This window comes from Chelonoidis abingdonii, chromosome 3, assembly GCF_003597395.2.
Source record: "Chelonoidis abingdonii isolate Lonesome George chromosome 3, CheloAbing_2.0, whole genome shotgun sequence".
NCBI lineage: Eukaryota > Metazoa > Chordata > Testudines > Testudinidae > Chelonoidis > Chelonoidis abingdonii.
In genome coordinates, this window is record NC_133771.1 from 145,636,573 (window position 1) to 145,650,335 (window position 13,763).

At 40.0% G+C, this 13,763-nt stretch overlaps 1 protein-coding gene across 9 annotated transcripts in view; it reads right to left on the minus strand.

The window, feature by feature from the left end:
• The window catches only part of CEP170 (centrosomal protein 170), a 220,860-nt gene that overhangs the window by 33,803 nt on the left and 173,294 nt on the right, over positions 1-13,763 (minus strand). For 6 of the 9 annotated variants that reach the window (XM_075064198.1, XM_075064196.1, XM_075064191.1 and 3 more), the window contains 2 exons: positions 7,297-7,474; positions 5,532-5,699 (listed from right to left, as the gene is read on the minus strand). In XM_075064198.1, the coding sequence (XP_074920299.1) occupies positions 5,532-5,699; positions 7,297-7,474 (346 nt within the window). The remainder of the gene's footprint in view (positions 1-5,531; positions 5,700-7,296; positions 7,475-13,763) is intronic. The other 3 variants (XM_075064194.1, XM_075064192.1, XM_075064195.1) reach the window with 2 other exon arrangements.

Below are 13,763 nucleotides of genomic sequence, written 5' to 3' on the forward strand. Positions count from 1 at the left end.
GGAGGTCAGTTAAGCTGAGCTCCACTGTTCCAACGACCGACACGGGCGGTAAGAAGGAACTGAAGGGCGGCTGGGTCGGCAGGGGTGTATATCCGGCGCCGTGGCGGCGCCACTCCAGGGGGCGCCCTGCCCACCCACCGAGTGTTGCTAGGGTAAAAATCTTCCAACGAACGTGCACGCGGCGCGCGCACACCTAACTGGAATGGATATGAGCAAGCACTCGAAGAAGAACTATTAGAATGACTCTAGCTCTGTCTTCCTTTATTCTGAGCATAACTTTGGCCATTAGAGGAGTTAGCAGGAATGCATACACTAGGATTGATGCCCATTGAAGGTGGAAAGCATCCTCCAGGGACTGGTGACCCAGTCCACCCGTCAAGCCAAAGTGGGTGCATTTCTTGTTTGACTCTGTGGCAAACTAGTCTGTCTGAGGGGTGCCCCATTGACGAACTATGTGATGTAATATATTGGGGTCTATTTCCTATTTGTGGTCTTGGAAGAAGTGTCTGCTGAGTGCATCTATGGTCATGTTCTGAACACCCAGGAGATAGGCTGCTGTGATGGGGATCTGGTTGCGTATGCACCAATTCCGGAGAATACGAAGATATCTTTCCTGCGGAGTTGTGCCACTTCCACCAAGATGACTTTTGAAACGACTCTTGAGGCAGATGACAGACGGAAGGGGATCACTTGGTTTTGAAAGTGGTCCTGGCTGACCGTGAAATGTAGGAATTGTTTTTGGAATGGTTAGATAACAATGTGGAAATGTGTGTCTTGAAGGTCGAGAGCTGAAAAGCAACCCCCTTGCCTTAGTGATGGAATTATCACTGCAAGCATCACCATTTTTAATTTTTGTGCCTTCATGTAGATCTTGAGTAGCCTCGGGTGTAGGATGGATCTCCAACCTCCACTCTTTTTTTGTACCAGGAAGTACCTGGAATAAAACCCCTTCCCTCTGTGCTGTACGGGGACTGGTTCCACAGCTCCCAAATGTAAGAGAGTGTCTATTTCTTGACTAAGCAAGATCTCCTGAGAGGGGTCCTTGAAAAGAGACGGAAATGGGGGGGAGGGGGTTCACTGGTGGAAGTGAAGTAAAATGGATGATGCATCCCATGCAGCTGATCTCCAAAACCCACTTGTCCGCAGCAATTGATTTCCAGGCTCACCTGAGGTGGTGAAGACAGTAGCCAAAGGGAGGAAGGCTGGTGAACTGGTGCAGCTAAAGAGGATGAGGATGGTAATTCAAGCCCACAAACAACCCATAAAACATTGCTGCTTGGAGGTAAATGGGTGCAAGGCTTGAGGCTGAGAGTGGATGATTTCGTTCTCTGAAATCTCTGCCTCTTTTGGTGTGACTCATAGGACCCCTGAGAGGTAAGGATTTGGATGGAGTAGGATTTCTGGGCCATTTTGGACTTGCTGAGTTTTCTCTTGTGGGAGAGTGTATAAAAACCAAGAGAATGCAAGGTAGCTCTAGAATCCTTCAATATTCACAGAGACTTGAATGTGCTATCTGCAAAGAACTTAGACACATCAAAAGGAAGGTCCTATACTGTATTATGGACCTTTTTTGGGAATTCAGAGAATTGGAGCCAGGAAACTCTTCTCATTACCACTGCTGTAGCAATCAAATGGATGGTGATATCAGCGTTGTCAAGGGAGGCTTGTAGGGTTGTCCTGGCAAGTAGTCGGCCCGCCACAATAATTGCCCTGAACTGTTCCCTGTGTTCCGTCAGCAGATGGTCCACAAAACAGTTCAGCTTGGTATAATTCATGTGATTGTACTTTGCTATTAACACTTGATAACTGGTGGTTCTAAACTGTAAGGAGGCCAAGGAATAAGACTTCCTCCCCAGTTGGTCCAGATGCTTGTGATCTTTGTCATGAGGCGTGGTTTTAGCATGGTCCTACCTACCATGTTCATTCGCTGCCTCCACTACCAAGGAGTTAGGTGAGGGATGGGAAAATAAAAATTCTGAGTCCTTTGCCGGGATATAATACCTCTTATCTGCTCTTTTGCATGGAGGTTGAATAGAAGTGTAGGGAGTGTGCCAGATGATCTTTGCTGGGTCTAGAAGTGCCTCATTAACAGGCAAGGCTATGCAGGCCAATGAGGGTGAGTAGAGGATATCGAGCAGTTTATGATGAGGCTCTGTCACCTCCTTGAGGGGCATCTGCAGGGAGTCTGCAACTCTCTTGACCAGGTCCTGGAAGTATTTAAAATCATCCACCAGGGATGGAGGAGGAGGCATGAGTGCTTCATACAGACGAAGAAGAGATTTTGAAGTGTTAAAACATGTTAAAACTGGCCTCAACACTGACATCAGTGACACCTTAACTAGGTATCAATCTGTGGCTTTTACTGCAACACTGTTGGGCCAGATCCAAAACTTGCTTGAGTCAATGAGAGTTTTTCCATTGATTTCAATGGGCTTTGGGTCAACACATTAATCATTACCTTCTCCTTAGTTTTTCAGTCACTTTGCTGCCCTCTGACAATGCTCATGTCCAAGATAATTTCTATTATCTCACTTTTCAATCAGACTAGGGAGACACTACCAAATACTTTTTATTTAAATTCAGATATTATATTTATTAATTTACATTACAATCATCATCAGTATCCAGGAGTTTTACAGGAAAACACAATGAGAAAATGTATAAATTAGATATATAACTAAAAGTGCCTCAAAAAAAGAAAAATCTTAAATCTATTTTAAAGACAAAGCAAATCACTTAACCACATTTCAAAATGTAAGTCATTCAGCCTAACAGGAGCTAAAAGTAATTGTACATGATCCAAAAGATACCACAGTGAGATACATGCCGAAATTATAAGCTCCAAGTGTGGAGAAAAGCAAATGAAATCAGATAACTATAAGGGAATATCTACTAAAGAAGTTTAAATATAAAAACAACAAATCTAATCTTAAGGCTAATGGGTAATGGCAATAAGAACAGAAGAGCAGCCATACTGGGTCAGACCAAAGGTCCATCTAGCCCAGTATCCAGTCTTCTGACAGTGGTCAATGCCAGGTGCCCCAGAGGGAAAGAACAGAACACTAATCATCAAGTAATCGATCCCCTGTAGCCCATTCCCAGGTTCTAGCAAACAGAGGCTAGGGACACCATCCCTGCCCATCCTGGCTAATAGCCATTGATGGACCTATCCTCCATGAATGTATCTAGTTCTTTCATGAACCCTGTTATAGTCTTGGCCCTCACAACATCCTGTGGCAAAGAATTCCAGACTGACTGTTCGCTGTGTGAAAAAATACTTCCTTTTGACTGTTTTAAATCTGTTGTCTATTAATTTCATGTGGGGTGACCCCTAGTTCTTGTGTTATGAGAAGGTGTAAATACATTTCCTTATTTACTTTCTCCACACCAGTTATGATTTTATAGACCTCAATCATAGCCCCCCTTAGTTGTCTCTTTTTCAAGCTGAAAAGTTTCAGTCTTATTCATCTCTCCTCATACCCTTGATCATTTTTGTTGCCCTTTTTTGAACCTTTTCCAATTCCAATGTATCTTTTCTGAGATGGAGTGACCATGCCTGCACGCAGTATTCAAGATGTGGGCGTACCATGGATTTATATAGAGGTAATATGGTATTTTCTAATTATCTATCCCTTTCTTAATGATTCCCAACATTCTGTTAACTTTTTTGACTGCTGCACATTGACTGAATGTTTTCAGAGAACTATTCACAATGACTCCAAGATCTCTTTCTTGAGTGGTAACCACTAATTTTGACTCCATCATTTTATATGTATGGCTGGGGTTATGTTTTCCAGTGTATTTGGATTACTTTGCATTTATCAATATTGAATTTCATCTGCCATTTTGTTGCTCAGTCACCCAGTTTTGAGAGATCCTTTTGTAGCTCTTGGCAGTCTGCCCGGGACTTAACTATTTTGAGTAGTTTTGTATCATCTGCAAATTTTGCCACTTCACTATCTAACCCTTTTCCCAGATCATTTCAACATCATCCTCAGGGAAAGACCTATGTGAGAAAAGCGCATCCTCTAAGAAAGTATAAAGATCTCAAGGTCCCATTCTCCTACCGATCCAGTGAAAGAATATAATGTTATGAAGATTCTTGAGAAAGAGGGATATAGGAATACGATGGTTCCTCACTGAAGCCCCTTCAAGGAAGATGCCAAACCACATATGTCTAAACAAACGCAATTCAGTCTAGAAAAGAAAGGACAGATAGAAACTAGCAGGGAGGATGTTAGGACTAGAGAGACACTGGAAGACTGTCATTTCCCTAAAGGGCTTGGCAAATGGTAGAGGCTATGCACGCAACAAGAGGGACCCCATAGGGAAGCACTTAAATGCAAATAGAACAAACAAATTAACAACAAATTAACTCAACTGTAAAAACACAGCCAAAGCTGACATATGGCTCCTGAATCCAACAGGCATATAGGAAAACCAGGAACAGTGGGATAGGATCACAAGATCTTAAATCCTTTTAGTTCAGCATGTGTACATATTATTGTGGGCATCCGTGAACAGAGACTTAAAGATGAAGATGATCTTTAGTAATAGGACAAACACTTCTGAAGGAAATGTCAATTTAAAATTATGCATAGTGGATTCACAGAAATGTTAAAATATAAATTTTTATGCGACAAAAGCATCTCCTTGTTCATTGTGGGGCAAGAACAGCTTTAGGCTTCCCATGACAAATCAGATTAGCACGTCAATCAAGTGCACTTGAGTATACAAAAGAATCCTACAGTATGTCAGGCAGCAAGCAGAATCTGCCAACATTTTTTTTTTTTTTTTTTAAATAGGTTGGAGCAATTTAGGTAAGCTACAAGAGAAAGAAAGGGATAATGTCTGTGTCTGATTCTGTAAAACATAATTATGAAAATAAATAAGTCTATATGCACATATTATATGAAACTGCACTTCTCTGTGCATATTTTAAAATAAGGCTAAGAGCAGGTTAAGTTTACGATGTTTCATAACCAATTTTCATTAATTAAATAATCTCCCCTTTCTTATCTACCAAGCTGATCTCTGAAATGGCACTGAAATCAATGCTGTTTATTATGTCTTTTTAAGCACTCTGACAACACCAGACATTATGAGTCTCACTTCACACATTCCCTCCCTGAGATGACAGTGAAATCACACAGAATTCACAGTTCAAGTTTCCTGGTTGTACCTATAAAATGGATCGGTGCCATTACAACAAAGCTAGTGTGATTTGCTTTAAAGAAAATGAATGACTGATTTGTAAAATTTTTTATTGTGTTCATGTTCTAATTATTACTCTTTCCAAATAAATACAGTATTGGGAAATTTTAATAGCCTACCCAGGACACATACAACATGCTCTCTCTCTCTTTCTAGGTAAAAAAGTAATATATTACTGGGTTTTTTTCTCAGCATTATTGCAACCATATGGAAGCAGGTGGGCAAGTAAATTTTGTGCCTACAATGGTAAAAAGTGATGACATTTTGGAGGGCTAGCGTGAGCACATTACTACACAGGAACACTGGTGCATACTCACCTCATCTCTGCTCCACGTCCTCCTCCGTGTAATTGTTGGAGGATCAAGAGTATCTGTTAACTGAGGCCTAGAATCATTAGACCGACTGTTTCCCTCTGGTGGTTTGGCATGCACTAATGGAGGAATCTTTCTGAAGTTCAGACTTTCATCAAATACACGGTCAACCAGCTGAAAGAGCAAAAAAAAAATTAAATACATTTAATGAAAAATAGACAGCTTATGAAACCTTCTGGATACATATAGTACATGAGCTTCAAGATGAGACTGAAATTTTTCCTCTAAAGTAGATTTCCGTGATAAAATCAAATATTCTGTTTTCCTATATATTATAAGTTGTATGTGTATTATATGATAGTGTGTCTAGTAAACAGATGGCTATTTTCCAAAACCAGAAATTCATAGTTATAACATTAGATTGCCAGATGGAAAGGATTTCTCCTATATATAGATATCATGTAGCGAGCATAAAAAATGAAATTCCAGTCACTTAAACTGGCAATGGTAAACCTTTTACTCATACTTTTACCAATGCTGACTGTAAGTGATTAGAGTAATTGTTTTTATCTTCCCAAAAGGTTCTCTTCACAAATTACACTTAATGGCAGATTTCTATGAAACTAATGAAAAGGAAGGTTTTTTGCAAGTCACTGAATATTTTAGTCCTTTTCAGACAGATTAGTCACAATGTTACAGAGTCTACATCTACTTCAATGAGATACTGCCACCTACAGTATTATATATTTACTGCACAATTTAATAATACTAAACAAAAAAGGAGAAGGGAAACATACTTATTCAGTGAAATATAAGACATGATTTAAATGTATCTGAGTAAATGCATATGTATGTTATGCTGAAGTTTAGTTGGGGTTCTAAGAGACAATTACAACAGTTAAATGGGTTTAGTCAATTACACTGCACACGCAAGGCATGTTTCTTGCCATTGTTTATATTCTTTTTCACAAAAAAAGGACAGTCTCAGAATGAACACAGTCGATTAATGTGTTAACCAAACCTTACGTACAAAAAAATGATTAGACATATTTTGAGGGGAACAAGACAAGAAAGAACAAAACCAAAAGTAAACATTTACAAAAAACTATCTGAATGGTAATATGGCAGAAGTTGATGATTTTTAAGTCAAAATCTTTAACATATTTACCAGCATTAGACCTGTGATGATGACTAAAACAAGTTAGTTAGTACAATTTAATACACAGCACTCCAGAGAAAGTCCAAGAAGAGAAAAATTAAATTGCAGCACAAGGCAAACCTAATTCAAGCTATTTTTTTAAATAATATATTGTGGATGAAGAGCTAAAATGATTGTTAAGCCATGCTACTTACATATTTAAATGTTAACAGGAAAATGTCTATATCTTCTGTGAATACAAGGACTTTTCTATCTGTAACAGCTATACTATATGTATATAGTGCACACACCATATATTTTTGTATACACATTAAAATCTTTAGAAGTACTCATACTATTCACTGGTATCTAAGACTGTGGACAAGACATGAAAAGCACAATGTTTAGAATTTAAATAGTGAAAACAGACACACAATATGAACAGTCTGGGTGACCACTTTAATGACCTGTGTTCATAGACTGATTTTTGTGCTTACTGATTTTTGTTAAAAGATTAAGGAATCTTAAATCAAAAGAAGAGAATGCTGAGATTCATGCAAACAGGCTGGGTGGGAATAACTAAAAAAGCTATGCAAAAGGCTAAAAGCAAAAGAAATAAAGAAAAGAAAGAACCTTATGCATTTCTCCATGAAGATCTCCTACCTCTTCTCTAGTGTCTATGGCAGAGCCAGGGGTGGTGGCAGCAGTGCTTACTGTGGTACTCGGAGCAGTGCCTGATGAAGTCACTGAATCTATCTCTCCTGCTACATCGTTGATTTCCCGTGCGATGAGAGCCAGGTCTTGACTGATCCTGGTAATAATTTTAAAGACAACATTACATTCTCCCAATACCATATACCTAGAACAGCAGTGTCCAACCTGTATCCTTGAGGTTCTAAGTTGTGGCTCTTGGGTGAAGCTATGCTAAGAAGAAAACATGTAATTGATTATGAAGTGAAAATGTGTTTGCTAAGCTGTGCACTGCAATTTTTAAAGTGAAGTTTTTAAATCAAGCTCCTTGCTACAAGGAGGCAGAAGGGCACACTGCTTCCCAAAACGTCTCCCATTGCTTCACCTGCATCCCAAGAGCAGTTCTACTGTGTGATGGGAATGCTCTGAACAGCTGTTGTCTTTTCTCTGCTGTAGCTGCTCTTCTGCTGGACATCTACTGCATCACAAAGAGCAGAGGAAAGAGTAGCTCTGGCGGCTCCATTGCCTGCTTACCTGCTAGACTGTGTGAGCACATTATAGGAGCCTAATGGCACTCCTCTCAAAGGATTGCTCCCCTCCCCAACAGAGCCAGAGCTGTCCATAAGCCAGGGAAAGGGGAAAAGCTGAGACACAACCATCAGTTATGGCTCGCTGATTCTGTGAGCCAGTCCAGATTAGAGCAGGAATTTGTGCCAGCTTTCAGCAGTCCTCTTAGGAAGCCAGGTTGGAATAGTAATTCTGTGCACGTTCAGTGGCTGAGAGGAATGATGCATAAAAATCAGTTATGCTGGCTGTATGCCCACCAGGGATTCTCATTCTCTTTGCCAGGAAATGAACAGGGCAGAGAATCTGCCCTTAAATATTGATAGAGGACCACTAACTTTTTTGAAATACGTTTGTCCCTAAGGATGAAATGATGGGAGATGATGGGACACAACTGATCTAGAGGTAGAGAATTTAGCATTGAGAACAGTAGTTAAATTAGAATAGCAAACATAATTAACACATTTCCAGTAAAATCGCAATATTGCAACACCATATTAGAGAGTTCACCATTGACAAGCACAATTCCATGGAACAATGCAATTTTACAGCTTGCATGAATGAACAGAAAATGGATACAATGTGAGCGATACCCTGCTGAAAATATTCTTAAAACACTCAAATCTCAAGTTATCATTTACTGTATTTACGCAGAACTGTAAAGCTAAAGCAAAAATTAAATTAATCCATGAAATATGCTGAACTTTTTGCATGTAAATAAATATTAATATTGTTGAAAAGTGAAAAACATTCACTTACCAGATGCTCACCACAGCCTAGTTACTATGAGCACTCAGCACATATTTCTGGATTAATTCAAATTTATTTTTAGTTTTACAGTTCATATAAATATGTAAAAACATGTTTTTTAAAAAGGTAGAAAATAAAACTGCTATTATTCAGCAAATTCTCCAAGGGACAGCTACCACAAAAGTAAGGCCACGAGAAAATAGAATAATCCAGCTGAAGTCCTACTTCTCCACGGAAACATCCAAAAATCCAACAAACTGCTTAAATCTCAAGTGCATTCTTGCCAGACAGCTGTAACGGTACAGTGTCAGAAGCCCATATGAAAATGAAGGCAAATGATCTTGCAGGATTCATGGTGAAGTTAGGCAATTCCAAAATGGATGCTACTTCACAGCAAGTAACAAATTATTAATTCCTCAAACAGTCAATAAGGTCACAAATACCAATGCAGCTGCAACATTGTTTCACTGGAATTGTAATTGTGACTTGGTATAAAAGGTCCGCTTCTTTGCATTTTGCTGTCAATTAATGAAACTGGGGGAAGTGAAGCTAAGGTTGGAGACTCCTTTGCTAGAAGGATAAAACACTAGTCTATTAACTTCTGCAACACCATTTTGGTTATTCATTGCAGTAAGTTCATTAGGTTTCATATTCCCAACGTCACAAAAATCATGCCATCTGGTATGCTACTTATTTCCTTTTTCAGGCTTGAACCTGTACTTAATTTCACAACAAATTTTCTTCTACATTGTGAACAAAACAGCAAGGAAACAAATCTCAGCAGAGTTTGAATTTAAAACATACAAAATTTATTCACTGGTTATTGTTATAAAAAGAGACCTTCAGATGATGGTGTGTGCAATTACTGTGAGACACTGTATGCTTTGGGTTTTCAGACAGCTCCAAGGTCAAAGACTAAGTGCCTCAAAAATCCAAGTAACATGGTTCTGTCACAATTGCAAACCATCTTGTGCATTATTCTACTTATAATTGACTTTTTCAATTAAAATAAATGTAATCAGGCTAAGTACGCAGGGCTTCATAAGCAACAGAAGTAGGGAATTTATTCCCTAAGCAGTAGACAGCAGTTTTCATTACAGCAGATGCAATGTCACACACACAACATTTTCCTTTTTCAACAACTGAGTTGCTGTATTGCTATATTCTCAAAAATGCTCAGATTCTCAATTCTTTCTATTTGGAAATAAAAAGTTTAGCACACTAAACAAAACACATTACAAAAAGCAAGGTATAATGTCAACTTTTCTATGCCACCTTCCTTTTAGCATTGTTTTCAGATGGCATTGTTCTTGGCTGCTTATCTTCATGAAAAAAATTGCCAAAAAATTATTAGAGAAGAGGACAGCACAAATATATAGGTCCTGAACTACGCCATGAAAGGGGAGAGACTAAGACTCATCATCCTTACTGAAGGATTATTTATGACAAGTGGAAGAAACACACTAAATTAGGAACTCTCTCCATGGATTTCTAATGCATCCACCATAATAGTGTTTAGATGCTAGATTCCTGTTGAAAGATTTCGTGTTTAGTCTATTATTCTATGCTGCCTCAGTTAAATCAATGACTTCTCTAAAATAGTGCTTTGAAATCCTGAGATGAAAGGTGCTATCAAGTTGTTGTTATAATAACGAACAGAAGGGCTGCAATCATCTGTCCTGACTGTTAAACAGAAATAGAACAGAATAATGGAGCAATTACTTTAAAAAATTGATCAATTTCACATAACAGAGTCTCATTACTCTGGAAAATCGCGCAACCAAAATTTTCCTTTGAATAATCTAGCATTTTGAAGAACTTGTCATTTCCCTTATCTCATCCTTTAATAATCTTTAACATTAAACATTTGACCTAATTCTTTCAGTATTTGACATCCTATCGGAAATGTGTGTGCTAGCAGAGTTATCAGAAAATTGTGAAATACAGAATTAAAACAGAATTAAAACAGTTGCTTTTTTCTTTTTACAGAATTTGGGAAACTGTTCCATTAGTTTTCAATCAGCTCTCTCAAATTTCAACTAAACTAGTTATTATTTAAAACTAACAACTGAAAATTGTTCCAACACAAATTTGCATGAAAAGGACAAAGCATGGTAGCCCTTTTATCCAAATTCCTTTCATACCATAAGTAAATTAATCTTGTGAAAGTAGATGTTGCTACCATGTTTTCTTAATTCAATTGTGCATTTAACTGCTTTATCAAATACTTATCATTGCAGCTTCCTAAGCAGACTAACTAGTCAAAGAATGAATAACAGATATTAATAAGATCAGACAAAAAACAGGCATCAAGTCATCCAAAATCCATTTTCTTACTAACTCAAGAAGGCTTTTTACAAATACCGTAACTTTAAATTCTGATTAGGGAGATGTAAATTAGTATGGGAGGGTGGGACGGGGTGGAAAAAGAACAATGAAATCACATATGTAGTGCTTAAGAAACCTCACAAAAATTACTCCATTATCCTTTCTGCCCCAAGGGATATTTTCATAATGCCAATATATCATAATACTAGTGGTTTTCAACCCTTTTTCATGTGCGGACCCCTAAAAAATTTCAAATGGAAGTGTGTACCTCTTTGGAAATTCAATCTGTGGATGGCCTACCATAGAAGTCGTAGACTGAAAACTGACTGAACAGAAATCAACTCTAAATGTTGCACATGCTCGGCACAGCATTTGACACAGTGTGAGAAAGGGTGCTAAACTGTGGGCTTCTATGGTAACGATAACATTTGTGGGTTTTGACCTGTAGGTGGGAGTATTCATATACTTTGGCTTGATCAGAAGAATGGAATGCCTTTTCTGGGATCTGAAACTTTAATGTAATGGTCAACTTTTGTGGACCATTTAGAAAGCTTTGCAGACCCCCAGGGGTCCGTGGACCACAAGCTGAAAACAACTACACTAGATTTCTATCGACTACGTGCAGTAAACATCCATAAACATTTATATGCTTCAACTAAAAAAAGATACATTATCTCAGTGCTATGGCTGTGAATCTAAATTCAAAAAAAGTAAAGTTTTGTTTCCCACAATTAAATGTCCCTTGGCACAGATAACCTTGTACATTACTTCATATGATAAGTTTCATGCCTTCATATCTACTAGTACAGTGGCTCTCAAACTTTCTTACTGGTGACTCCTTTCACATAGCAAGTCTCTGAGTGCGACCCCCCCCTTATAAACTAAAAATACTTTTTTATATATTTAACACCATTATAAATGCTGGAGACAAGTCGGTTTTGGGGTGGAGGTTGACAGCTCGTGACCCCCTCCCCATGTAATAGCCTTGCGAACCCCTGAGGGGTCTTGACCCCTAGTTTGAGAATCCCTGTATAGTATATGTGCAATATGGTTAAAGTTACAGTTAGGGTGACCAGATGTCCCGATTTTATCGGGACTGTCCCAATATTTACTTGTTTGTCCCGCGTCCCGACCGATGTTCGGTCAGGAGGCAAATTGTCCCGATATTTTGCCCTCTGGTGCACAGGCGGAGGGGGCTCTGCCCCAACGCCACCCCGGCCCCACCCTGCCCCTTCCCCAAGCACGTCACATTCCTCCTCTTCACCCCTCTCTCCCAGGCTTGTGCTGATCAGCTGTATGGCGGCGCAAGCCAGCATTCCTCCTCTCTCCCAGGCTTGTGCTGATCAGCTGTATGGCGGCGCAAGCCAGCATTCCTCCTCTCTCCCAGGCTTGTGCTAATTAGCCGTATGGCGGTGCAAGCGCTGGAGGGAGGGGGGAGAAGCAGGACGAGGCAGCCAGTTCAGGGGAGGTGGAGGCAGAGCGAAGGCGAGCTGGTGTGTGAGGGGCAGGGTGTGAAGCTGCCAGTGGGTGCTCAGCCCCCACCAATTTTTCCTATGCTCCAGCAGCTTTTGTTTCTTCCCTCTGCTGCCAGCTCTTGTTTTTTTTTGTTTTGTTTGTTTGTTTCTCTGCCGGCACGCGCCCCCCCGCCCCCACGTCCCAATATTTCACATCTCTCATCTGGTCACCCTAGTTACAGTACATGTGGGAACCATAACTTTGAACTTCCTTGCTTTTACACTTTTATATTCTCAATCCTATTGTTGAGAATAACCAGCAACTACAGACCGGTCAGCCTCACTTCAGTCCCCGGCAAAGTCATGGAGCAGGTACTTAAGGAATCCATTTTGAAGCACTTGAAGGAGAGGAAGGTGATCAGGAACAGTCAACATGGATTCATCAAGGGCAAGTCATGCCTGACCAACCCAATTGCCTTCTCAGATGAGATAACTGGCTCTGTGGATATGGGGAAAGCTCCCACAGTATTCTTGCCATCAAGTTAAAAAAAGTATGGATTGGATGAATGGACTAGAAGTTGGATAAGAAGCTGGCAAGACTGTCGGGCTCAACAGGTAGTGATCAACAGCTCAATGTCTAGTTGACAGCCAGTATCAAGCGGAGTGTCCCCAGAGGTCGGTCCTGGGGCCGGTTTTGTTCAACATCTTTATTAATGATCTGGATGATGGGATTAATTGCACCCTCAGCAAGTTTGCAGATGACACTAAGCTGGAGGGAGAGGCAGATACACTGGAGGGTAGGGATAGGGTCCAGAGTGACCTAGACATATTGGAGGATTGCACCAAAGAAATCTGATGAGGTTAAACAAGGACAAGTGCAGAATCCTGCACTTAGGAAGAAAGAATCCCATGCACCGCTGCATGCTAGGGATTGACTGGCTAAGCAGCAGTACTGCAGACAAGGACCTGGGGATTACAGTCGATTAGAAGATGGTTGTGAGTCAGCAGTGTGCCCTCGTTGCCAAGAAGCCCAACGGCATAGTAGAAGCATTGCCAGCAGACCGAGGGAAGTGATTATTCCCCTCTATTTGACACTGGTGAGGCTACACCTGGAGTATTGTGTCCAGTTTTGGTCTCCCCACTACAGAAGGGATGTGGACAAATTGGAGAGAGTCCAGTGGAGGGCAACTAAAATGATTAGGGGGCTGGGGTACATGACTTAGGAGGAGAGGCTGAGGGAAATGGGGTTATTTAGTCTGCAGAAGAGAAGAGTGAGGTGGGATTTGATAGCAATCTTCAGCTACCTGAAGTGGG